At 35.7% G+C, this 27,310-nt stretch overlaps 1 protein-coding gene across 1 annotated transcript in view; it reads right to left on the bottom strand.

Moving 5' to 3' along the window:
• Positions 1 to 22,686, bottom strand: part of LOC150097473 (tyrosyl-DNA phosphodiesterase 2-like) — a 71,701-nt gene extending 49,015 nt beyond the window's left edge. Inside the window, exon 1 of the mRNA XM_090407115.1 lies at positions 22,445 to 22,686. Coding sequence (XP_090263241.1) covers positions 22,445 to 22,582 — 138 coding nt within the window. The 5' untranslated portion in view covers positions 22,583 to 22,686. The remainder of the gene's footprint in view (positions 1 to 22,444) is intronic.
• Positions 22,687 to 27,310: the final 4,624 nt, after the last annotated feature.

Raw genomic sequence — 27,310 nt, 5'->3', positions numbered from 1 at the left:
CCCATCATCAACAACTCCAACATATGATCAGTATTTGTCATTATGTGCCAGAAGAAATCAAACATTTAACACAACACCACTTCGAAGTGAACTTGCTGCAGCAACAGGGAGGCTGGTATTGACACAGACAGTACGAAATCATCTTCATGCCATAGACCAATGGTTTGCATTCCACTTACTGCAAATCACAAAAGAGCCCAAAGAATTTGGGCAAGGCACACCGTAATTGGACAAATGAGGATTGAGCTCGTGTACTTTTTAGTGACGAGTCCAGGTTCTGATGTATCTTGATGTGACTTGAAAGTGGAACAAGAAATAATCCACAGTTTGTTTGTTTGTTTGTGAAAGACCCCAACATCAAGGTGGGAGTTTGATAGTATGGGCTGGAATAAGTATAGGTGGCCATACTGATCTCTATTTTATCAGAAACGGTTCCTTAATGGCCCAAAAGGTATCGCGATGAGATTTTGGAACCTATGGTTCGTCCATATGCTGCTGCAATTGACCAAGAATTCATTTTTATGGATGACAATACTTGTCCACACCATGCAAATTTGGTACAAGAGTGGTTTGAGGAAGAACGTATTGAACAAATGAATTGGCCTGCCTGTTCACTGGATTGTAATCCAATCAAACATGCCTGGGATGCTTTAGGTAGGCGTGTTTCTGCTCGACTGGTGCTGCCACAATCGCTTCAAGAACTCGAAATTGCTCTCACAGAAGAGTAGAAAAATATCCTACAAGAAGTGTTTGATCATCTTATCAGGTCCTTGCAATCAAGATATACCACTGTTTTGGCTGTTAATGGAGACCATACGCCCTATTAAAAATCAACAAAAGTGTTTTTGGCTATTCTTGTTAAAATTATTTCATGCTAAAATGTATAATTTGTTAAATTTGTAATAAATATCTATTATTTAAACAATATTTCATCAATTACACCTTAACCATAAGTAAGAAATATTTATTCATATATAAAGTACCCAATCCAACAGAAACTAAAAATAACCCGTAATTGTTTTGAGCAGTGGTATGCAAGAATAGTCTTCTTTTGCCTTTCCTACAATTTGTAACATTTGTTGTATGCTTTTCCTTCATCACCTCAATTCTTTCTCAGTTTCAGTTATCTCTGGCCAAATCATGGAATGTGGGACTGACAAGTTATCTCATATATACATCTAGGTGCTTGGACATAGATGGCAGATGACCTTTGCTGCCTGGTGAAAGACCATCCTGCTTAGTGCATGAAGTGGCTGTTAATGTTCGGTCTCCAGAACAGGGATTCTAGTTTCTATCTTCCACAAGGACATGTCAAACATGGTGTGGAGACCCAAACCTTTCTTTATTTGAAAATATGACAGTAAAGTAGTTGTGTAGCCTGGCTACCAGATAACAGGACCGAATCTAATAAGGCATTATTACTTCCTGACTAGTTGGTGTTCAATCCTCCTGCTGCTGCATACTATCTGTTCACAGCTAGAAGGAAATCTGAGTAGTAGTAGTAGTGTTGGGAGGGGGAGGGGGGTACTAGCAAACAATGATATGGCAAGGAGTCAGTGCTCTCTGCATGAACGTCATGTGCCAACTTTCTTTCAACTAAACCAAAATCAACAGTGACAAGAATAATGATCATAGTGTCACATGGTTTAAAAATTCCCTAAAAAATTAAAACTAAAAAAAAATAAGAATTTCTGCATCAGTTTCACCAACATTCATAGTATGAACACCAGCATATATGATGTACATAAAAAAACCACTTAGACATCCAGACCAAACTGCCATTTTTGAGTAAACCTCAAATATCATGCTTTCCATCCATGTATTCATTAGATGTCATCAGATGGTGTATGGTCACTCAGATACGCAGTGATGTACTACACTAGTTTTAGCCAGGTGGTCTTGTTATATGCTTTTCTCAACTCTTTGAAGATTAGTCACTCCAGACACACCATCTATCCATCTCACTGATGGTATACCCCTTCATCTTTTTCCAGGACTAACTTCTATTACTGTGTTGAGAAGTTCCACTTCCATCCTTTCAATATGTCCAAAGTATCTCAACTTTCCTTTGTCAATATCCTTAAGGACCCTTAAAAGTTTTACTGATCCTTTCTAGCACCCATCCATTTGTCCACTTTTCAGTATATATCCTCAACAGCCTTTTATAACACCATATTCTCAAATGCAGCTACATCCAAAATCCTCAACTTTGTTGCTGTGGAGATAGATCCATCCTTCCAAATTTTCGACAAGTCTCTGACTGTTATTTTAGCCATTTTCCTACTCTTCTGACAACTTCTAAACTGTAATTGTTCATATTAATCCTAGGTACTCAACTTGCTGACATTCAATTCTTTCTCCATTAAGATATACCTGTTTCTCAAGAGCTTCCCCGTCTGTATTTTCTTTGAGAACCATAATCTTTGTTTTCCTAGGATTGAGTTGAAGTTCTCTATTCTTAATGATCCCATTAACTATAGAGTAATTCAACTCAATCTAGCTAAGAATTTGTCCTAGCTCTTCCTTGTCACTATAGGAGATACGGTATCATCAGCATACCTCAGATTACTGATCAATCTTCCACCTATCCTAATTCCTGTCTTGAGCTTATCCAATGCTTCACACATGATGTCTTCTGTATATATGATATGGTTAAACTGAATAATTTATGAGAATTAATCACTTTAACTGGTTAAAGTGAATAATTCCTAGAGGAGTCTGGTAAATGTAATAAAAACATGTTTATAGGTTTTATATATAGGTTTTCATTCTCAATAGAAATTATAACAGCTTAGGTTAGGTTAGGTTAGTTTATAATGAAAAAAAGTAAGGAAAGTGCTTCTTGTGCACTCAATGAAATCAGAAATCATTATAACCTAACCTGGATGTCACATGTCGAACCAGAATGTAGTTGTAGTTTGTCGTGGGCAGATGAATGGGAATTATACATAAACGTCGTTGTTGTACCTCTTTCCTCATCAATGGAGGAAAGAAGTACAGCAACGACATTTATCTATAATCATGTTTCCTAAGAGGGATAACACTGATCAGTTCCTCTCTGATTTATCTATTATCCCCATTCATCTGCCCACAACAACTTTTAATTGTTATCCCTATTTATCTGCCTACAATCATTAAGCTCGGCCCACAACAACGTTTATCTTTCATCCCCATTAATCTGCCCACGACAAACTACGACTACACTCTGGTTCGACATGCGACATCCAGGTTAGGTGAGTTTATGATTTCTGATTTCATTGAGTGCAAAAGAAGTACTTTCCTTACTTTTTGCATTATAAACTAACCTAACCTGTTATCATTACTATTGAGAATGAAAACCTATATATAAAACCTATAAACATGTTTCTATTACATTTACCAGACTCCTCTAGGAATTATTCACTTTAACCAGGTAACATGATTAATTCTGATTATTCACTTTAACCGTAACATATATACTAAACAAGTGAGGAGAAAGTAAACATCCTTGCCTGACTCCTTTTCCAACATGAAGACTCAGTCAATCCGATGCCTGTTCTTACCATGGCTTCCTGCCCAAGTTGGCTTGAGCAGGAAGCCATGTGTGTTTCCTCAACACACCATCAGGTGTGTTGAGGAAAATCCATTCTTTTCATTACTTCCCATAGTTTCACATGCTGAACACAATCAAAAGCTTTATATTAGTCTATGAAACACATTACCATAGGGAGTCTAAATTCATATTTCTCTATGATCTGAATAAAGCCAAAGGATCTGATTGCTGGTACCCTTACCTTTCCTAAAACCTGCTTTTTCATCTGGCATCTCTGCCTCAACTTTGCCCTTAATCCTATTTGGAATGATCTTTAATAAAATCTTAATTGCATGAGAGATTAAACTTACAATTCTATAATTCTTGCTTTCATATCTCCCTTCATATGTAGTGGTTTAAAAACCAACTTCTTCCAGTCATAGGCCATGATCCTGTCTCTTATCCTCATAATTAATCTATGAAATACTCTGATCCCTCCATCCCCTGTGGCTTTAATCGACTCTGCTGGGATTCCATCTGCACCAGGGGCCTTATTGCTGCTAAGCTATTTAACTGCTCTTTCAACCTCATGCCTAAATGGAAGAGGTTCCAAATCAAAATTTTCCTTATCCTTTCTGCTGTACAGTTCCTATAGTATTCTTTTTATCTGTTTTTGATTTCCAGTTCTTCTGTTAATACTGCTCCATTCCTGTCTTTGATGACATTCAATTTGGGCTTATACTTGTGCTTTAGGTTACAAACTAAATGAAACATTTTTTTTATAATTGCACCTCCTCATCTGGAACTCTATCAGTTCATTCGGAATCAGTGATTCCATAATGTGATTCCATGGCAGATGGAATCAGTATGAGTCCATCTGTCATGCTGGCAGCACTTGTGTCTTTGTGTAATCTAATGTCCCATGCCAGAAAATACCAAACTAGCTCCATTTTTGATATTCTAAGGATGAAGGTTTCTTTACCTTATTCAGTCATTCATCTGTCTTTAGTGCTCTCCAAATTATGAAAATCAATCTGATCTTTTTTTTGATTTTTCTGTCATTGAAGCTTGACTATATGCTATGTAATAACCAAATGACAAGGTCATCTTCCTAGGTGACCTTGATATCCACAACTCTGACTTCCCTTTTCCAAGTCCACTGACTAAGCTGGAAAGAGACGTGGAATATCTACTGTAAATAATGATATAATGCAAATTGTCTAGCTACTGACTAGAAACCAGATAACCCCTCTTCACTCACTCTCTCTCTCTCTCTCTCCTAATATCCCTACCTATTCTGAACAAATTCTTTTGAATATACCACCAAGGTCACCTCTCCTGTCAGTAACTCAGACCATAATCTTGTACGTTTCCTCCTTCACAGAATGGCCTTCACTCAGTCAATGACCACCTTTGGGAGTTCTATGGGTGAATTATTGCTTCAACTCTGCAGATCTAAACAAGTTACTGAAATTATCTTCACTGTAATGAAGCTTTCATTTGCTGCTCTATTCAAAATTCCTACAAACTATCCAAGCCATGGTTTAATAACAGGTGTGTAAGGCAATCCAAGAAAAAAATTCAACATACCACAAGTGGTTTAACATAATAACTCCTGCGTTGTTTCCAGATGATATTAAAACAAGCAACAACAAATACAAAACAAGTATCATTAAATCCAAAATCTGAATTTGAAAGAGCCAACTACAGAAAACTTGCTGGAAGTTTATTTTGCACTTGGTTAAACTATAATAAATTTAGTTTATTATAGTTTACCCAAGTGTAAGCAAACAAAGTTTGCACCTGAAAATATCTTCAGGACTGAGGTAAGGTGGTACATCCCTTGGCAACTCGTAGCAAAGGTGGACTAAGCTCTCACCACTCCTTGTCTCAGTATATCCCATAATGCAAAGCACATCTCGTGGACAGCAACTCGTACAGGTAAATATGAACTCTCCATAGCTTCTGCCTTATATCACCACTCTGGGTCTGCCTCCCACTGACGAGACCTCTATAAAGGTCAAAACTGGTCTGGGTAGTGCCCCCCCCTTCTCTTAATACATAGCAATATACATGTCTGCAAGGAGATGTGCTTTGCATTATGGGAGATACTGAGACAAGGAGTAATGAGAGCTTGGTCCATCTTTGCTACGAGTTGCCAAGGGATGTACCACCTTACCTCAGTCCTGAAGATATTTTCAGGCACAAACTTTGTTTGCTTACACTTGGATAAAAGATTAAACTAAATTTATTATAAAACTTGCCTCCTGTATAAATGGAGTCATGCCTTCTGGTCGGGCATAACTTCAACTCATCTTTTTTTTCCTTGTCTAGATCACAATGTAACAGCTACAAATAAAAATGACCCTCTGACATTATTCTTCTCCTCTAACTGCTGGGTCAAGACCAAAAAAAAAAAAAAGGCACATCACCTCCTAACACAACAGAAACAGTGCATCGCTTACCTGCTGGATGCAGGGCACCAGAAAAATATTAACCTAGATACCAAAAAAGGATTATTCATGGTATCTAACGCTATCCTTTATCCCAATATATAGAAGAAAACCTATATTCAGCCCATTCCAAAACAGGAATAAAATAAGCTGTTAATCTACCAATCTACCATCAGATCTTCACCTCTGTCCTCTCTAAAATAATGGAAAAAATCAACAGTGAAACTATTCACACCTGAAGTCCACCAATAAAAGGATTCCATCACTAGATCTATGGCAGATCTCCTAGCTGACATCATCCACTTCTGAAACATCAAAGGATGGGTTGAAGAAATATGTAGTCACCTGTGACATTACCAGCCATTATAACATTTCTGTTAGACCAAAGGATGACAAACTGACATCTTTTTTGTCTAACCATCATCAATTGGGCAGCCAGTTTATTTCTCTAGTTAATCACATGGGATTTTTCAAAAGTGCACTGTTCTATCACCTAGTCTCTTTCATTTTTCACTGATTGGTGATAGTTCATTCTGTTTCCAATAATTTCACAAACCATGCAATGCCCAAACAAAGAGGTTGGACAAAATAGTAAAAACACTTGTTATACATATTTCTTTATTAATGTGGTGTTGGACCATCTTTTGCCTTCAGTAAGCTTGAATTCTTCTTGGAATGGACTCAAATAAGTTTTTAATAGTTTCTGGTGAAATTTTGTACCATTTTGTTGAAGATCATCTTCAAGTTGTTTTAAAGATGTTGGAGATGGGAATCAGTTTCTTATTCTAGTCTCTAAAACTGACAGAGTAATTTGATAATGTTCAAATCTGGTAACTGTGATGGCCAAGGACGACGTTGAAGTTCACCTTCATGCTCTCCAAAGCACGACCGTACAGTCCAAGCTGTGTGAACAGGGGCACTGTAATGTTGGAATACTCTACTGTTGTTTAGAAATAACATTTGGATCATGGGAAGCATCTGATGTCCAAAATTTACCCAAAATGTCCAAATAATCACTTGCAGTAATTCTTCCATGAGGAGTAATAATGGGGCCAATAGAATATCACCATATTGCTGTCCAGATCATTACAGAACCCCCCCCCACACTTTACTGTTGGATTCATGCATTCCGGATTGTAGACTTCCTTGAATGTTCTCCAAATGTAAACTCATTCTGATGTAGGAAACAGCATGAAGGTCGACTCATCTAATCATATCACACGTTTCCAGTTTTCTAATGTCCATGTTTAATGGTTGTGACACCATCACTTACACATTCATTCTTTTCACAAACATTCTTTTCAGTAATCAGAGGTTTAGCAATTGCAGCTATACCATGAATTGGATGGATGAAACTCACACAGTTTTTGTGGAAACAGGTTCTGCAAGATGAATGTTTAGTTATGCTGTTACCTCTGCTATAGTAGTTCTGTGAGTTTTTGAAACAATCCTTAATATCTGATCACTTTCTGTCATTTTTGATTTACGCCCACAGTTTCTCTTCAATGTCGTCTTGCCATGATCTGCGTATGCCAATAAACACTTTGAAACTGTAAATCTCATAATGTGGCAGTTTTTGTCACTTAATGCTCCAGCTAAATGAATGATTTTTCCTCTTTCAAAGTCAGTCAAGTCTCCCATTTTCAGATTTTTTAACACGAATTATAACTCAGTACAATCACTAATGCATTTGCACAAGAACTACAGAGTGCAAACAAAACAAGAACATTTGGTGCTGCCGCCATGAGTTTTTTCAATGTAGCCAACACAAACAAATTCTATTCCTAAATATCTTAAGTGTTCCAATTATTTTGTCTAATTCCTGTAGTTCTAGCACAACAATTTTCATTTCATAAGACACTATGTGTAAGAAAGTTTTTATTATTATTATTGATAGTGATTTCTCAATTACCTGGTCACAACAGGAAATTGATCTGCTTGCCAATTAAGTATAAACTGAATGTTAACCATACCGTAAACTGTGTGCTATTACTTGCTATTTATAAGCCACCGTTAATTATTTTTATATTTATTCCTTTCTTATTCTCACTATACCATCTTACAATTATCTTAATTTATCTACTTTTCGCACTACGAGTTTTATGCCAATGGATACTAGAAAATTTATTTGATAAGACTGTGCACCAGTATCTTTTAAATGGCATGAAACTCAGTAATACGGCCAGTTGATTTTTCTCTCTCTCTTTCTCTAACACAAATTCCTTCAGTAAAACTTTACACAAACAGTCGTGGTCTATTTGCACTTAACTACACACTTCGGCTACCTTACTTGCTTTCCTACTCTTAAGTTTGCATTTATTTAGGAACAGTACATTATAAAATAAACAATTAGGCAGCACTCTATTGACATATAATTAAAACACATTTATTTACAATAAAAACAAAGTACATTAAATAAGCGATAGGGAGGTTACTCTCTCTCCCTCTACCTATCCTTATACTTTTGGTATAAAGAAACAAACTTTTCCTTTTCAATATTAAATGACTATACAATATAATTACTCTGTTACTTCTCTGCTTAAGAAAATCAAATTGCCGAGACTAATTTACTCAAAGAGATTAGCTAACTATGGCAAGTTATCTTACAAATTATATTCCAGTTAACACATCAGAGGACTCTCTTATAGATATTTCTTATTACTATCTCTTATTAGTCCATCTATGACATATCTCCTAGATTACAAAAAGAATGTACCCTAAAGGATATAACACACTTACAGAGGCTCTTTAAGCCTCTGTAAGTGTATTATATCCTTTACAGCCGACCGCATATGGCTCTCTTCGGTAACAGCGATTCACCTCTCCTCTTGATAACTGTAGCTTGCCTCTCCTTTCTTCGGTAACTGGAACTCACCTCTGCTCTCTCTCAGCAACTGGATTTTGCTTCTCTTCTGTTGGCAACTGGACCTCTCCTCTCTCAGCAACTGAACCTGGACTCTCCCCTGTCAACAACTGGACCTCATGATGTTTGGCTCAGTCTCCTTTTATTTTTGCCTTCTCAGGACATTGCACAAAGGGTTGTAAACTCCGAAGAAATCGGCAGTTCTCCTTGATCTTTTTGTTAAGGCCAACCCGTTCTTTTATCTCCTCCGTGCACTCTTTTTTCCTTGTCTTCTCAGGCAGCAGAAACTTCTCTGAAACTAGTGAATCTCTTTGATACTAACTTTGAAGGTGTTCATGCGCAGAGCTCGCAAACAACTTTCTCACACACTTAATCGCAAACAACTTTCTTGTGCTCTTATACATAGCTATTATATAGTTCTGATGGCAAAGCATTGCCTTTGTTTTTGACATTCTGGAAACTTTAAATAAAACAGTAAATACAATCAATTCCCATAGGGTTATTTACATTAATCATTAACATTAAAATACATAGAGACAAACAATATTTTTGTAACATTCTCATGGACTTGACCTCTGTAAAAATTGATGTAAAGCGCTTTGGTATTTCTAAGCTACATTGAGTTTTACAATACCCTCTAGATCAGTGGTTCTCAAACTTTTTTATCTGGCAGCACACTGAAATCAATAAATAAATTTCATGGCACCCATAGTATTCTTTGCTTTTTATAGAGAGTAGAATGCCGATTAATTGATTCTGAAAGACTCGCATATATAACCCATAAATAAATTGATATTACAGATACTAAACTCTCAGGGGACCCTGTAACCCCTAGAGAGCACGTCCCCTGGGTGGCGGATAAGGGAGCCCACCATGTGTGTGTGTACATGCGCGTGCGTGCGTGTGTGTATGTGTATATATATATATATATATGGTGAGGTGGTCCGAATATACTGAATAAGGACTCGTGGACCAACAGGGCCATAAGGGGCAATCATCTTGATTGTAAGGGAAGCGGCACTCCCATGGACCCCTAGCTGGATCTATCCTCTCCTTCTACTTTGAGGAAGATCCACTTACTTTAATCTTTCCTATAAGGCCTTATCAGCCTACTCTTCTTATTTTATGACCCTTATGCTATTAGAGTACTCGAGGGCCATGGGGTCTTTTCATTTCTGGCCTTACAACTATGCTCTCTCTATAAACCTTACTATATTTCTTCTATAATCTACTCTTTCCCCTTCAATATACCCTATTCCTCCTATGGGTTTAAATTCGGAAGAAGGCTAGTTCAGAAGCCTTAAGGTAGCAGCCCTACCACTGAACTATTCCATTGTCAGGCTAGTCTCCTGACATGGAGAACATAATCCTACTTGTAAGCTGACAGAAAAAAGATAATCGGATTGAATCTATGGGAAACGACCCTGGAATGGAAAAGGGAAAATGAAAATGGAAACGACAAAATATAATACATATAGCAAACTGGAATGTAAGGGAAATAGCATATAAAGAAATAGAATTAGACCAGTTATTAAATGAAAGAAATTTTAAAATAGCAGTAATCACTGAAACAAAAAAGAAATTAAAAGGAACTATGAGAACTGAAAATTTTAATGTGATATACAGTGGAGTCGACAGAGACCAAAGAGCACAAGCAGGAGTCATGATTTGGATTCATAACTCCCTTTCAAAACAGTTAAAACATTATAAATTATGAAATGAAAGAATAATAGAAGCTAGAATAAAAATAGATGGAAGCTATTTAACAATAATTGGTTTATATACCCCAGAAGAAGGAAGAGAACAGGATAATATTGATTTTTATAATCAGCTACAAAACATATATAATAAAATAAATAAAAATGATTACATAATTTTAGCAGGAGACTTAAATGCAAGAATTGGAAACACGAAAATTAATAATAATATAGGAATACATAGAGAACACACTCTAAACAGAAATGGTAAAAAATTGATTGACTTTGTAGTTTATAATAACCTAAAAATAATGAATTCCTTCTATAAACATAAAGACATACATAAATATACTTGGGCAGCAAGAGGATGGAAATCAATATTAGATTACTTCATATTAAATGAAAAGACATCAAAATTTTCACTAGATGTTAGAGTTCACAGAGGATATGAAATAAGCAGTGACCACTTCCTTGTTAAAATAAAATTAAGATTACCACCTAAATGGCTACAAGTAACAAGAACAGAAAGAAAAATTGAAACATTTGTTTATAAAACTAGACTATTGAATGACACAAATGTACAATGGCTATATGAACAAAGAATTAACCAATATCTAGATAAAATAAAACAAAATGAAGAAATAGAAATAGAATGATTTAATATAAAAACGATACTAAATGCAGCAGCAAATGAAAGCATAGGAAAGACCAAAAAATTCAATAAAAGAAAAAACTGAAGATCTGGGATGATACAATCAAAGAAATAATCAAACAGGAAAAAGAAGCCTATCACAAATGGTTAAGCAGTAAAAGATTAGAAGATGAAATAGAACATAAAAGAATAAGAGCCATAGTTAAAAGAGAAGTCAGAAAAAGACAGAGAATCATGGAATAAATTTGTTTCTAATTTAGAACATGATTTATATAAAATAAGACCCAATGTATATAAGATTTTGAAACACCTAAATGCAGATACCAAAGAAAACATAAAATTAAACACTTAATTGAAATTAGAAGAATTTCTAAATTACTACACAGCACTGTGGACAGACAAATATTTTAAAAAAGACACTGGCAAACATTTAATGAAAATGAAAAGGAAATAACTGAAGAAGAATTAGAAACCAGCCTGAAAGAAACAAGAAATGGAAAATCACCTGGAGAAGATAAGCTAGGTTCAGAACTATATAAATACACAGGAACAAGATTCAAAGAAAGACTCTTATTTTTAAATAAAATTTACTCAACTGGTATCCCCCAAATAGAATGGAAAAAAGCAATTGTGATTCCTATCTTCAAGAAAGGTAATAGAGATGACCCTAAAAATTATAGAGGTATCAGTATACTAAATTCCTGTTACAAAATATATAGCAGAATCTTAAATAACAAACTAATGAAATATTTCGAAAATTTTATTCTAGAGGTACAGAATGGATTTAGAAAAGGACGATCATGTATAGACCCAGCCTTCTGCCTAAAATTAATAATAGAGAAAAGAAGATAATATAATTTAGAAACACATATTGCATTTATTGACTTTGAAAAAAGCATTTGACAAAGTTAAAAGAAACATATTATTTAACATATTAAAAGAAAAACAAATATCAAATAATATCCTAAAAGCTGTCACAAGTATATATGAAAATAATCAAATACAAATAAGATTAAATCATGAGCTATCATATACAACAGAGATAAACCAAGGGGTCCGACAGGGATGTCCCCTCTCAGCAACTCTTTTTAATATCTACTTAAATGAAATAATAATAAAATGGAGTAAAAATTTACATCAAGGAATTAAACTTTCGCCTACAGTTAACTTAAACACTCTCCTCTTTGCAGACGACCAAATAATAATTACAAATTCTGAAGATAACTTGCAGAAAGCTATTTTAAATCTAAATGAGATATCCAAAGATTATGGTATGATAATATAAACGGAAAAATCAAAAACTATGGCCTTTAAAGGACAAGATCCAGCAAGAACTAAAATAGTAATAGATAACAAGATCTTAGAACAGGTGAATTCATTTAACTACCTAGGATGTATGATCACATATGAAAATGAAAAAGATAAAAATGTAAAAATTGCATAATATTTAAAAATAACAGGTGTAATTAACTCTATATTTAAACCAAACCTAGTTCAAAAACAAACCAGGCTAAAAGTATAAAATACATTAGCCTTACCTACCGTACCTTACTTACCTACTTAGCCTACCGGTCTTAATGTATGGAAGCAAAATCTGGACAATAAAACAAAAAGACAAACAAAGATTAACAACAGCAGAAGTGAAGTTTATGAGAAAAACTGCAAAGTACACCCTATTTAATCACAAAAGAAACAAAGATATTATGAAAGAATTAAACCAAGAACCAGTAATAGAAAAAATTAAAAAATATAAACATAAATGGATGGAACACGTTCAAAGAATGAAAAACAGAAAGATTACCAAAACAAGCCTTAAAGTATAAGCCATTAGGAAAAAGAAAACCAGGACGTCCTCTTAAACGATTCAACAATGACTTCTAAGGCCGGAACAGGCCATGCTAGACCTAAATCCTTGATACATATGATGATGATGACTGATACTAAAGATATGAAGGAAAGCGTGTTTAAAAAAAAAAAAAAAATTTATTTAAACTAAATTGGTTTATTTTCAAACAACCCCAAAAACAAAAGTTCAGATAATAAAATATGAACTTAATGTGAAATCTGTGTCTGGTGTTGTTTGCATATTTCTTTGATATTAGGCCTTGTTTTTGAGAGACATATTCTCATCTCATTTTCAAGGGCCTTTAGTCTTTCTCTCTTCTTTGTTTTAATATTTACGAGTGCAGAAAAACCCAGTTCACACAAATAAAATGTTAAGTGCTTTGAATCCTATATTGGGGTACTCCTTCATAGTTGTTATCCAAAATGAATTCAGACACATTTCTGAATGCCTCAATCTCAACATACAATTGTTACTTATATCAATTAATTCTTCTGCTTCTATAAGACTTACTCACTCATTGCTGATGTTGACTCTACAAATGGATTTCTAATCCAATCATATAAATTGACTGAAATGTCTGGAAAATAATGGTCAATTTTTTCTTCTAACGATGTTAAATTACTGTAAATAAGCTTTTGCAGATCAGTGTTCTTACATTTTCTGGAGGCAACTTTAAGGAACATTTCTACATTGTTGGTGCTTAATTTTATCTTCCACATTTTTATTTTATCTTTAAAAGCTTTAATTTTATCTGTAGATGTCAAAATATTCTCATTTTGACATCTACAGTTTCCTTGCAGTTCAGCTTGTTCAGATGATCGAATATGTCTGTTCAATAGGCTAGTTTGGAACACCAAAAATCATCTTGTAATAATTTATAGAATTCTGGTTTGTCTTCATTTTGGAAAAACATTAATATTTCTTCTTTAAAGTTCAAAAAAACGATCCAATACGCGACCTTTTGAAAGCCATCTTACTTCGATATGAAGAAGAAGATTCTTCTTCATATCGAATGAGATTGCATCTCTTCACATATTCCTGCAAATATTCTAGATTTTAATGGTCTGGCCTTGATATAATTAACCATCTGAATGATTTCGTCTAATACACTTTTTAATTCCAAGCCTATTGTCTTTGCCACCAATGATTCACGATGAATGAAGCAATGAGTCGTTATAATGTTCTCATTTTCTTTTCTAGCAAAGGAAACAAACCCTTTTGTAATTCCAACCATAGAAGGTGCACCATCTGTATATATACCCATACAAGTTTTCCAAGATAGACAATTTGTATTAAAATATGTGTTCATTATATCAAAAACATCTTTTCCCGTCGTAGTTTTTTTGAATTCCTTGCAGCATAGAAATTCTTCGATAATTTATCATCTTCAATGAATCGAGTAAATACAAGTAAGTGTGCTTTACCACCGATATCAGCTGACTCATCTAACTGCAAACTGAAAAATTTTGATTCGATTATTTTGGTTATAACTGACTTTTCAATATCGACTGATAGATCATTAATATGTCTACTCATAGTATCATTTGATAATGGAATCTTCTTTATTTCTTCTTCTGCCTCAATACCAAAAATTGTTCTCACAATTGCTGAACAGGACGGACGAATCAAGATTTCGCCGATAGTATGAGGCTTCATTTCCTTCGCAATTATTTCAGCGACTAAATAACTCGCTTCTTGAACTCGGTCGGAAATTGTAAACTTTCTTTGATAACTTTGTTTTTCTTGTAATCTTATTAACTCTTTGAAATATTCAGGATTTTTATTTGACAAGTTGTCATGTTTTGTGGAGAAATGTCGCAATAATTTGCTAGGAACCATAGCCTCATTTGATAGAACCAAACCACACAAAATACATTTAGGTCTGGGAATTAATTTATCACCACACCACGTGAATCCCATTTTTAGATAGCTCTCGATATAAATGAGATTTTACATTCTTTTTCATTGTTCCCTTTTTACATGAACTTATTCTTTCTGTTTCTGTTGTTTCGTTAATGCTTTTTTGTTGCTGAACATTAAAAATAGTCAAATCTTCATTAATGCAAGTATCAGTTTTTGATAATTTATTAGTGCGAATTGGTTCATTAGCTTGGCTACAAGTAGACATTTCTTGATCGTCAGAATCTTCACTTCTTTTTTGAAGGAAAAAATTATGAAGTTACATATGCCCTTCATGATTTTGAAGGGCATATGTAACTTCAATATTTTATTTTAAAATTTATTTCAAGTAAATGATTTTTTTTTCTGGATGGAAAAAGGAAAAACATTTGTTTACGATGTCTCTCGTTATAGTTGGAATATATAACAACATGAAAAACCTCTACTCACTGAATTTAACGACTTTAATATCGTACTTCGTTTATTCTCACCGATGACAAAAGACTCATGATTTTTGTTTAGGGGAAATGATCATGTATAATACTTGTCACACTGAACAGAGAAATACTAAAACAGACAACAGGACAACTAACCATTCATTAGTTCATTTTCCACAGTATTTATGTGCCGTCACATCTAGTTACTATGACACGCAGTGATCTAATGAAATCCCAGGATATAATATAAGTGATACAAAAAAATGATCATTTTTATATACGCTTCATCCATTAAAATCAAAATATATAATTATTTTGTTTTTGATTTAGTTATTTGTGGCAATTGAATATTTTGCTTTTTTCAAATAAACAATTCAAAATTTTGCGGCACCCTAGGGGATGCCCGGTACCCGGTTTGAGAACCACTGCTCTAGATGGTGCTAATCCCAAAAACATAACTTGATAATCCATTAAGGAACCAGTTAACTAAGGGAACTAGTGAACTAGTTCTTGAATGAATTATCAAGAACCAGTAATTTTCGACCTCAGCTTGGCTGAGGTTGAAAATTACCAACTGATTAGCATCTCAGGAGTAGTGGTCAAAATACTGGAGAAGTTGGTTAAGGGAAATATCCAGAAATAGATAGACAAATGTAATACTATATGGGAAAGGGGGAGCAACATGGTTTTGTGAAAGATAGGTCATGCCTCAGTAACTTACTCCAACTTTTATAAAACACTGATAGCTGCATTGGATAGAGGTGATGTTTACACAGTGATACTAATGTCAAAGCCTTTTGAAAGGATTTTAAATGGATTCTGGAATTCTGTGAAATAAACTGCAGAAAATGGGGATGAATATGACGATGCAGAAAAGATAGTGCTAGTCTAATGTGACAAAGTGTAAGGCTATGAAGTTCCGGGTGAAAGATTATCAGCTGCATACCATATTAATGGAACTGTACTGAAGGAAATTGACAAAAGCAGGGATTTTGTGGTTTGGGTTGATGGAGAGATACCAGACAGTGGTTTATTCAGAAGTCCAGTAGATAGCCTGTGACTATTGGCATGACACAAGGTTCTGTACTTGGGCCACTACCATGTAATTTGTACCAGGGTGGTCTGAAAACTTCTTGGCCTCGACCATAGATAGCAACACTATCGGCAACATTTCTTTTTCTAAGTTGATACATCTGTCATAAGCACCCATGTGAAATTGCAAGTCATTCTATCAAGTAGTTTGTTTTATAGAGCTGTCTGTATCCCTTGAAATGGATAAAATTGAGCATCGCGTGGTTATAAAATTCTTTGTAAAAGAAAGTTTAACAGCAGTATCTCCCATAATACAAAGCACATCTTCTTGTGGGCATGCATAATGCTATGCATTAAGGGGAGGGCAACTACCCAGACTGATTTCAACCTTTATTGAGGTCTCGTCAGTGGGAAACAGATCCAGAGGTGGTGATACTAAGTGGAAGTAATGGAGAAGTCATATCTAGCTATACGAGTTGCCAAAAGGTGTCTCACCATATTATTAAATTACTCTGGATTTACAGAAAGATGTTGCAAGTTTTTTTCCACTTTACCACAAGTTGCCTCAGTCCTGAAGGTACTTCAGGTGCAAAATTTGTTTGCTTACGCTTGGATAAAGGATTAAACTAAATTTATTATAGTCTAACCAAGTGAAAAAAAAACTTTCGGCATCTTTCCCTAAATCCAGAGTAATTTAATAATAAGGTGAGACACCTTCTGGCAACTCTTATAGGTAAATATAACTTCTCCATTACTTCCACCTTAGTATCACCACCTCTGGATCAGGTTCCCACTGACAAGACCTCAATAAAGGTTGAAACTGGTCTGGTAGTGGCCTGGCCCTTCCCTTAATGCAGAGCATTATACATGTCCACAAGGAGATATTAAGACAAGGAGTAATGAGAGCTTGGTCCACCTTTACCACGAGTTGCCTCAGTCCTGAAGATACTTCAGGTGCAAACTTTGTTTGCTTAAACTTGGATAAAGGATTAGACAAAATTTATTATAGTCTAACCAAGTGGGAAAAAAACTTCCAGCAACTTTCTCTAAATCCAGAGTAATTTAATAATAAGGTGAGATACCTTTTGGCAACTAGTATAGGTAAATATGACTTCTGCATTACTTCCACCTTAGTATCACCATCTCTGGGTCTGGCTCCCACTGATGTGCTTTTGCACAGAAGTGGTCCCTTTCCTTGAGGTATGAGAGGCTCTGAGTAGGGCCTCTGAGATTATGGCTCTCTACCGGTGGGGTAAGTCTGCCACTGGGTAGAGCCAACACTGAGAAGTTCTTCTTGGTGACAGGGTGAGCCTGTCATTGAATGGAACAACACTGAGTTGGACAGTCCTTTGGTCACTTGTAGGGAGTGATCTGGGAGATCACCTAATTTTTAGAGAGGTCTTTACTTAAACAGCACATCGATAAAGGTCGAAACCGATCTGGTTAGAGGCCCTTCCCTTAATGCACAGTATTATACATGTCTGCAAAGAGATGTGCTTTGCATTATGGGAGATACTAAGACAAGAGATGAGAGCTTAGCCCACGTTTACCATAAGTTGCCTCAGTCCTGAAGATACTTCAGGCACAAACTCTGTTTGCTTACACTTGGATAAAGGATTAAACTAAATTTATTATAGAGAAAAGACCCGGTTTGCAGAAGGAAAAAATCAGCTTTCATCAATGCACCTGCCCACAAAGGTGTTTTGCCAATGGGGAAAATTAAGGGACCTGCACTATGAATTGTTGGAACATCCATCCTATTCCCCAGATTTGGCTTCCTCTGACTGCTATCTCTTCCCAAAAATAAAACTCTTCCTTGCTGGTCAGTGGTTTTCTTTGAATCAAGAGGCGATTGCAGCTGTAGAGGGGTATTTTGCAGTTCTTACTGAGAACCACTGCAGGGACAGGATAATGGTGTGGAATAAATGTATTAGTCTTAAGGGAGATTATGTTGAAAAATAAAAATAATTTTGAAATGATAAATTCGTTTTTTCATTGTTAGGCCAAGAACTTTTCAGACCACCCTTGTATATATAGGAAATGAGGTAGGGAATAGGATATGAAGGGAATATTCAGTTGCTTGCCAATGGTGTAAAATTTGGTGCAGCAACAGAAGATGAAGACATTAGCATTTTGCGTGATGATTTAAACTGACTGGCAGAATGGGCAAAGGAGAACGGATGTCAGTTTAATGGAGCAAAGTGTAAGGCTATTCATTTTGGAATGAAAAGATTACCAGTTGTATTACGTATTGATGGAACTGTATTCAAGGAAATTGACGAAGCCAGAGAGATTTAGTCATTTTGGTGGATAGGAAGTTGAAGTTTAGGGCATATTGCAAAAGTGGCTAAACAACTCATCAGATTACTTGGCTGAAAAACATCCTGATGAGTAGAGATAAGGAGGTTGTTATTATACCTCTTTATAAGGCCTTGATAAGACTTCATCTTCGCTACTATGCAGAGATCTGGATCCCTGGGTTTTTTTGAGAATAAGCACAGGGTGGAAAGAATCCACAGGCAAGCAGCAATCAAGATGGTAACAGGTCTGCAGAATGCACCTTATGAGGATAGATTAAAGATTTTTGGGTTATAGTAATTGGTCGGTAGGTAGGTAGGTAGAAAAGGGGTGTGTGGTTGAGACATACAAATTACTAAAAGGTTTTTAAAAGGACTAAAACAGAGGAAATTTTTCAGAACAGATCTGGTGGTGGGAGAACTAGGGGATTATCCTTGAAAATTGAGCAATGGTTGGCAAGAGTGCAAGGACTACATTTTTTGCTTGGAGAGTGGTGAATGAATAGAATAGATTGCCAGAATCTGTTATAAGTGCCATGACTGTGAATGAGTTTAAAGTGAGATAAGATAGATACTGAATGAATATTGGATAGTGTTTTGGTATAATGTTTAGGGCCTCCTCCCTCAATGAATCTACAGATTCCATGGGGTTGCCATGTAATAGTGATAATAATAAAAGAGAACTACTACAAGTTGGTTTGGTAAGTAGAGTTGCACAATGAATGTTCAGCAAGCAAGAGACCAAGAAAGCTCAAGAGCTGTTTCAGGAAAGTTTCTTGCACGTCATCCTTTCAAAATCTGCTTTGGAATTAGGCTGAGTGTGAAGCTGAAGTTTTAGTTTCAAGCCACTTATTACAAACCAAATTTTTTTTTTCTTGCACTACCTTGGCATATAATTGTTGAAAAACAACTTTACATAGCTACAGCGAACCGCATCAACTACACCAATGCTATTTACTGTCCATCACCACCACTAGTATTTTCACAGACAATCGCAAAACATCCATGCCCATGGTGGGATTCGAACCAGCAGCATTTCAGCTGAAGAGCGGATACGCTAACCACTTGGCCACCAGGCTTAGTTAAAATTCCTCAAGTCGGCAACTAGAATTGAACTTACAACGCGCTTCCTTTGCGGTCTAGACCATTGGAGGCACATGCTATTTCCACTGAGCTACACAGATTCTTTGGATTTTTAAACAATCATTATTTTTGAGGTTAGGGTGGTTGATTAAAATTTCACAAGCCTCCTTAAATTTGTGCTTATACCAATTTTTGGTGTGATGTAATGAACAGGTGCCTTTCCAGTCCACCAAATATCCAAGACATGATCAGAAAGGTCAGATTCATGAGTTACTAAATTTAATGAGTCATTCATGTTCCCTTTTCCAGATAGGAATTATGTGTCTAGTTTCTATATAAAGCAAGTTACAGGGGCAGTGAGTATGGCATACTCCAAGGTGGGCCAGGGGAAGGAAGGAATCTTTAAATGACTTGAATAAGTTCTTTAATTTTGCAAGAGGTTTAAAGGTGGCAGGCATTAAGATTGTATTTGTGTAGCATTCTGTTTATTTTATTTGATATCCCTTTAATGTATAGAATGGCTACAGTTTTATTATAATCTAGTTTATTTTTATTATTAGGTACAGTCATGTGAAGAACTTTATTGTTAGTATTTTTGCTAACCCACAGCAAGTCAATGGCTGTACCTTCTTTCTGAGGAAAAAGTATTCTGCCAAACAAAATAACTATAACATGGTATGTGAGCAAAGAGGACTGTGATTTGGGCAAAATGTTTTATTATTTATTACTTGGTTTTGATATATCTGTCCTTTTCACAAAAGTCCCAATCAATGACACAATTCCTCTTCTACAGGACACATTTCCACCCAATATCATGGCCCTCTTTGCCCATGTACTACATTCAAGTTATCTTGTTTGGTAAAACACTTTTTACCTGCAAAAAGAAGGCACTGCCATGGGCTTGCCATTATCTCCCCCTATTGCTAGCTTTCATCCAGAAGCTTTTGAGCAACATGCTCTAGATTCCTTTACTTTAAAATCCCAAGTCTGACTTAGATACATTGATGATGTTTATGTTATCTAGCCACATGGCTGCCAAACTTTAGGCAGACACCTTCGTGAACAAATCTAAACCAACCTTAGATTCCCACTTAAACAAATAATACAAATGCATACAATTAACAAATGAAATTAAAAGTCAGAACACACTTTCATTTTTGGATATACTTGTCACACATGTATATCCAAAAATTCCTTCCAGCAGTCCTGCCGTCATTATTTTCTATTAAGCCTACACACACATTTTTTTATGTTGCTCCCACCCATGAAAGGTTATTTTCAAACCTACAGTAATAATAATAACATTTTATACTGTAGGTGGGATAAGGATTTTTTTTTCTATTTTTATCAATTTTATATTTTTTTTATAGTCTGGAAATTCAGCATTAGAGACCAAACATGGAACTTTTTCAAGCCACTTCAGGCCTCCAGTAAGTGGGGAGGTGGTGTCACACTATAAAATGAAATGCATCTCCCACCTCAAGACAATCGCAAACATGCATGCCTACTTAAGCCCCTTCCAATGTCATTTACATACAATTAAACAATAATGGCCCAAAAATAGACTCCTGAGGTACACTACTAGTGACTTTCCTCTTCTGGGACATCCAGAAGTTCCAATTTAACTACTAATTTGTCATGGGGCAATTTATCGAAGGCCTTTGCAAAATCTAAATGTACCATTGTACATGCATTCCCCTTATGCAAGTATTCATTACCTTGTTATAATAAGTCATAATGTTTAATAATTAGCAATCTTGTTACCATGTTTGCCCTCTTTCTGCTCCTTTGGAACTTGAGCCAATCCATTCCCAGATGAGTCTTTGACTCAATGAGGTTTTGGGGTAATAATAAGCCTCATGTTAAGGTAAGTTAAAGCTGTTGTTAACTCCCTGGAACATTCCCTCAAGACATGCATGAAAGACCAAGTCTGATGCCCTTGTTTACATCAAGTTTACTCAATTCCTCATATACCTTCTGTTCACTCACTATCAGTGGTTACTCTCAAATTCCCACTGCTCTCAAGTTCTGCATTATGTTACAATCACAAGAAATGGAATAATTTAATGAATTGCATATTTAACACCTCTACTATATCCTCCCCAGTGTTTATCATCCTCCCATAATGATTCATTCTTCTAATGGCCACATATCGAAAAAAAAACTCCCTAGGATTTCTTTAGTCTCATTTGCTAACTACTGTTTATGTTCTGACGTATACTTAACAAAGAATCTGAACGCGCCGAAAAAAAAAGTTTTAAAATTACGCACTCAAAAATAAACAAAACTCTACAATTTTGACTAAATTAGAAAATCACTACTATAATCAGTAATCCTAATTCAGACAGTATTTGAGACAGATCTATCCGCTAGACAGACAAATTTTAAAATTCGTAAAATGGGGAAATATTAATGTATTTCGATATAAACGTGGCCAGTCGATAAAATTTTATTCTGCTATTATCTGTAAGCAAGGCAGCACTTGACTTCATTTCATGGGAACAAACAAACAAAATCAATGTTCTTCATATCATGTTCAGAGATAACACCACATTAGTAATCCCTAAAAACGTAGTTTGCTAAATATAATTAATGGCAACTTAAGGATCTCAACGTAAGCATGGCTGACAGTATCAGTGAAACCAAAAATAAAGTAATGCATTATATGAACTACCTCGAGATTCCATTCCCGGTCCTGCAAATAAAACTGCGCACAAGCTGTGTCTGTACTAGTAATGCTCGCAAACGATTCACACAAACTTTGACAAACTTCCGCACTGGGAATATTATCATCCTCATCAGACCCGCTCATGGTCTATTTCAGTTAATCGAAATGTCAAATTCAATTCGAAGTACCACTCAACGACACAACTGCATCGCCACCGCTACATCCAAGTGTTTACAGCAACTGTAGGTAGCTTCCCTGCATGGCGAGAGAGATAGCGTAAAATATCCCTAAAAGTCCCCAATAGAAATATGAAAATAATAGCACGCCTTTACATGTTATTTTCAGACAATCAGACATCAAATTAAATAAGTAATAAAAATTTCACATTTGACGTCCGTAGACGCCGTATGGTCACTACCGTACATCACGTGGTTTTGGCAATGATGGCTTGCCAATACGTAGGACCAGAAAAAGGCTAATGTCCAACAATATTCAACTCCAGATCTCAGGATTCGAGAAGAAATACTCTGTTAAGTCTACCATGTAGCGAGTGTGCCCTGCAAAGTAAGCGAAGAGAGTATTTTGAAATCATGCCAAAAGAGTCCTAAGTTCATATAACTTTGCTGATACCATTCCTTCAACTGATAGAGTTCCAGGGGTAAATTTTATGGGAAATGGTATTCTTTCCGAAGTAGCCCTACTAAGTCTTGGCTTTTAGCATAGTAAGCAGCTTTCTCATGATGGAGAGTAGTGAGTGTTTGCTGAGTGCACACAACTTGTAATTCTGTAACCACAAGTTCAAGATTCTGCTGTTCAATGCTAGTCCTATAGCGGGTTCTATTTCTGCTATCCAACCTTTGTAGTTCAACCTATTCCCCAAGAAGTGGGGAATAGGTTGAACTACAAAAAAATGCATGCTAACATTTTATAAATTATATTTGGAGGTATCAGGAATAATAATAATAATAATAATAATAATAATAGCATTCAATTATTGTCAATAATTCTTATAAATAAATAACAAATCCTTGAACGCTTTATCGTTCACAATTCACCAAAAGGACTTGAGCACTTGTTGAGAAGAGGTAAGCGGTCTGAAAAAAAAAATCTTAGAACTCAATTTCAGACATAATATATATCATTTAGGATTTAGGCCTACCAGATGGCAGCACTTCTTTCCGTAATCTCCCTAAAAATATTGAATCATTGATAGCATTTAGCTCGACTATCAATGATGGCGGAAGAGTAGAGACTGGATAACAATTAAACTTCATTTTTTTTTAAAGCAGCAATCTAATAACAATTAAAATCCAGCATATTTGGCCAAGTGGTTAGCATATCCGCTCTCCAGCCAAAAGACTGCGGGTTCGAATTCTACCATTGGCATAGATGTTTGTGAATGTCTGTGAAAATAGTAGTGGTTGTGGTGGGCGGTAGATGGCGTGTGTATATAATGATTTAATGTCAGAAATAATGTGCGTTCTACGGTCGATTTTCTTGACTTTACGGGACGAAAAACCTGAGTTTCCGGGAGGAAAAACCTGCTTGCCCGTGCTAGAGATCGACTAACTCGGGAACCGGTCGAAAAAAAGGCTTAGAAAAATTTTCTCTAGTCGCCGACTAGACTCGAAATCAAGTCTTTCTTCGTGCAGCCAAGCGTCGTAGTGTGCAAACGCCACATCCACTGAGTTACACAGGCTCCATTCTGAAACATGGGGTTTTTATTTACAGAGGATAAAAATAGTATTAAATTCTGCGACCAGGGGAAATTTGGCGCTATAATCGCGAGTTTGCATAATTTCACCATACATTCTGACGAGTTACAGAAGACTCAAACGGATTTGCATCATTCTGATAAGGCTAAAGTGCTATGGATCACTTTACCAGAACTTGCGTTGCGTTACTATCAACAACACGGTAATGCTAATGCCACACTTCCAGAATTCCGGTATTTGAAGGATAGGAGAAAAAGATCCAATGACAATAATAAATCTTAGAAAAATGATTTTGTGATTTGAAAATAGCCGATCTTTAGCGGTGAGGCCAGGACCAGGGTGTAGACAGATTATTCCTCAACAAGTTAACGAAGTTGCAACTGTCGTCGTGGAACACGGAATGAATAACGTACAAGAGTCCAACAATCCTAGGTCAATATCAAGGCAACTGAACATGCCATACTCAACTCTATGGAAAATCATGTCTCCAATGCTGAGGTTTATTTCTAAAAGATCTCCCATACTGAAGCTTTGCTTCATGGTGAGGCGGAAAATCGATTGCAGTTTGCCCTAACGTTCTTTCAAGTGCTGCCAGGTAGAGGCCCTAAATGCTAATCCTCGTTTTATTGTCTCTAACAGCAGGAGCTCTACGGTGCATTTTTCTGCAGACAGTAAAAACCCAAGTTTAAAGAAGGGGAAAACTCTAATTGCTATTCTATGAAAATAGAAGTTTAGAAAAAATTCCTTTAGTTGGCAACTAGAATTGACTTTAGAATGTTGTTTGTTCTAGAGCTAGCGTTATGGTTACAAACACCATTTCTTCTGAGCTACAGAGCAAGGCCGTATTAATGGGTGTGCGAACTGTACGGTGGTACAGCCCGCCCCCCCCTCCGCAAAGCGCAAAAAAATGAAAAAAGAAAGTCAATTAATTTTTTTAATTATTATATAAAATAATATTGTAATTATTATATAAAAAATATTATTATATAGATAAATATATACTGTATGTATAATTTTACAACCAACTATTGTTGTTATAGTAAGCGAAATAAGATCGTAGCGCAAAAGAGCGGTAGTATTTGAAAGTATGTATTGAACGAAAATGTCTCGATTGGAAAATTTGCAAACAGCATGACACATAATCCCTTATCTGAGGAATGTCACAGCACAACCAAATGGAAATACGGAATTGCCATGACAGTACGTGTATATACTTATTTGTTCATAAAATCATAAACTAAAATAAAAAAAAAACTCCTTAAAATTATTAAAAACACGACGAAGCGTGAAAGAGAATGTCTCGATACGAAATTAGCATGTCATGCTATTTCTTATCTTTCAGTGGGAATAGCGCAACTTACTAAAATTCCCGCTCATTTCAGGTTTGGGAATTAACCCATTTCGAAAATCGGACTCCTTCCCTTCCAACGTCCTGTTCTTTAACATGGTAGCCTATGGGAGACCGCAGCGGACGCACTAATACGTGAGCCGGTACCTTGTCTTCGTTCGCTACCGGAAGAGACGTCACCGCAAGGGGGATGAAACGGAAGTAACATCAGGTTGACGTCACTGTGACGCTTGGCTCTCTCTCCAGCTGCAAGTACGATAGCCACCGTGGTCTCCGCATGTCTCTGGTTACGATACGGTCGCTTGCGCAAATATGCGGCCGACCATTCGCAGCTTGTTTACCGAGGCTCCCTATCTTGCTTTGGACGGTGTTTGACTCTTTTGGAAAATTGCAAGACATATTGCATGGCTAGGTTAGGTTAGTTCTTAAGGTTAGGTTAGTTCTTTAGGTTAGGTTAGGTCTTAAGTTCTTCACTAATAGGTTTTATATGTGGTGACATCCAGCAAAAACAATAGCAGCAAGCTGCTATTTTTTGACCGAAAGCTGGAACTGCATTATAAGTCTCATTATTATAATTCTTATAATTTATTATAATGAATTTAAAAATGTTGATAGTTTAAAAAAAAGTACCAGGGCGTCGCCCTGGCATGACTATACCCCTGTATAGTTGGCCCTGTTGAACTCATATATTTTTTCAGATATATCAGTTGATAAAGAGTTCTGAAATAACTACAAACAGTTCTCCGGCTTCAACATTAATTAATAATGAGAGTTCTGAAATACTCAAAGGAAGCGGAGAACATGAAGCGTTTGGTCAAACAATGAGTATTGAAGATCCTAAAACTGAGAAACCAGAGGAAGGTGAATTATTTACTATTGATGATCCAGCAACATGGCCCAAAATTTTGAACAACACAACACTAACACAAATTCAACAATGTGGTCCACCGTCTCCTCCGACTGAAAATGATTTTCCAAAAGATGACAACAAGAGGTGTTTTTCCACAGTTCACTGTGTTAGGACAATTGCAAACGGAGAGAAGCAAAACAGAAGATGGCTTGTACATTCAAACTCTTCGAACTCCATTTTTTGTTTTTGTTGCAAATTATTTTCTTCTGATGATAATTTTTTATCTAATAATGGCTTTTCTGACTGGCAACATGTAAGTGAAAGATTGAAGTCGCACGAACGAAATCCAGTGCACATGAAATACATGTATTCATGGACACAAATGGAATGTAATTTAAAAAATCACAATACAATTGATCAGGCAAATCAAAATGTCATAAAATTTGAAGCAGAACGGTTAAGAAATGTTTTAAGACGAATAGTAGCAGCAATTCTTTATTTATCCGACATAATTTAGCTTTTAGAGGTAATTTTGATACTTTGTACCCAGCGTATAATTTTTTTTTTTTTTTTGGAATCATAGAATTAATTGCAGAATTTGAACCACTTTTAAAAGATCATTTAATGCGATGTTCGAAAAAAAAAATTATAGATAAGAAACAAAATTCGTATTATCGCCCATTGTGCAAAATGAATCAATTGTTGATATGGGAACCAAAATTCAACAAAATATTGTAAATATGATACGACAGGCAAAGTACTATTCAATAATTCTCGATTATACTCCTGATGTTAGTCATCAGGAGCAAATTTCGGTAATTTTTAGATTTTTACATATATTTGAAGAAGATATTGAAATTCGTGAATACTTTTTGACGTTTTTAACAACTAATGACACTACTGGTAAAGGTATATATGAAAATATAAAACCACTTTTGAATAAATTAAATCTCAAATTG

The sequence above is a fragment of the Typopeltis vanoorti genome, chromosome 17 (assembly GCF_054136105.1).
Source record: "Typopeltis vanoorti isolate ZY-2024b chromosome 17, IOZ_Tvanoo_1.0, whole genome shotgun sequence".
NCBI classification, from domain to species: Eukaryota; Metazoa; Arthropoda; class Arachnida; order Uropygi; family Thelyphonidae; genus Typopeltis; species Typopeltis vanoorti.
This window is presented reverse-complemented; position numbering and strand designations above follow the sequence as displayed.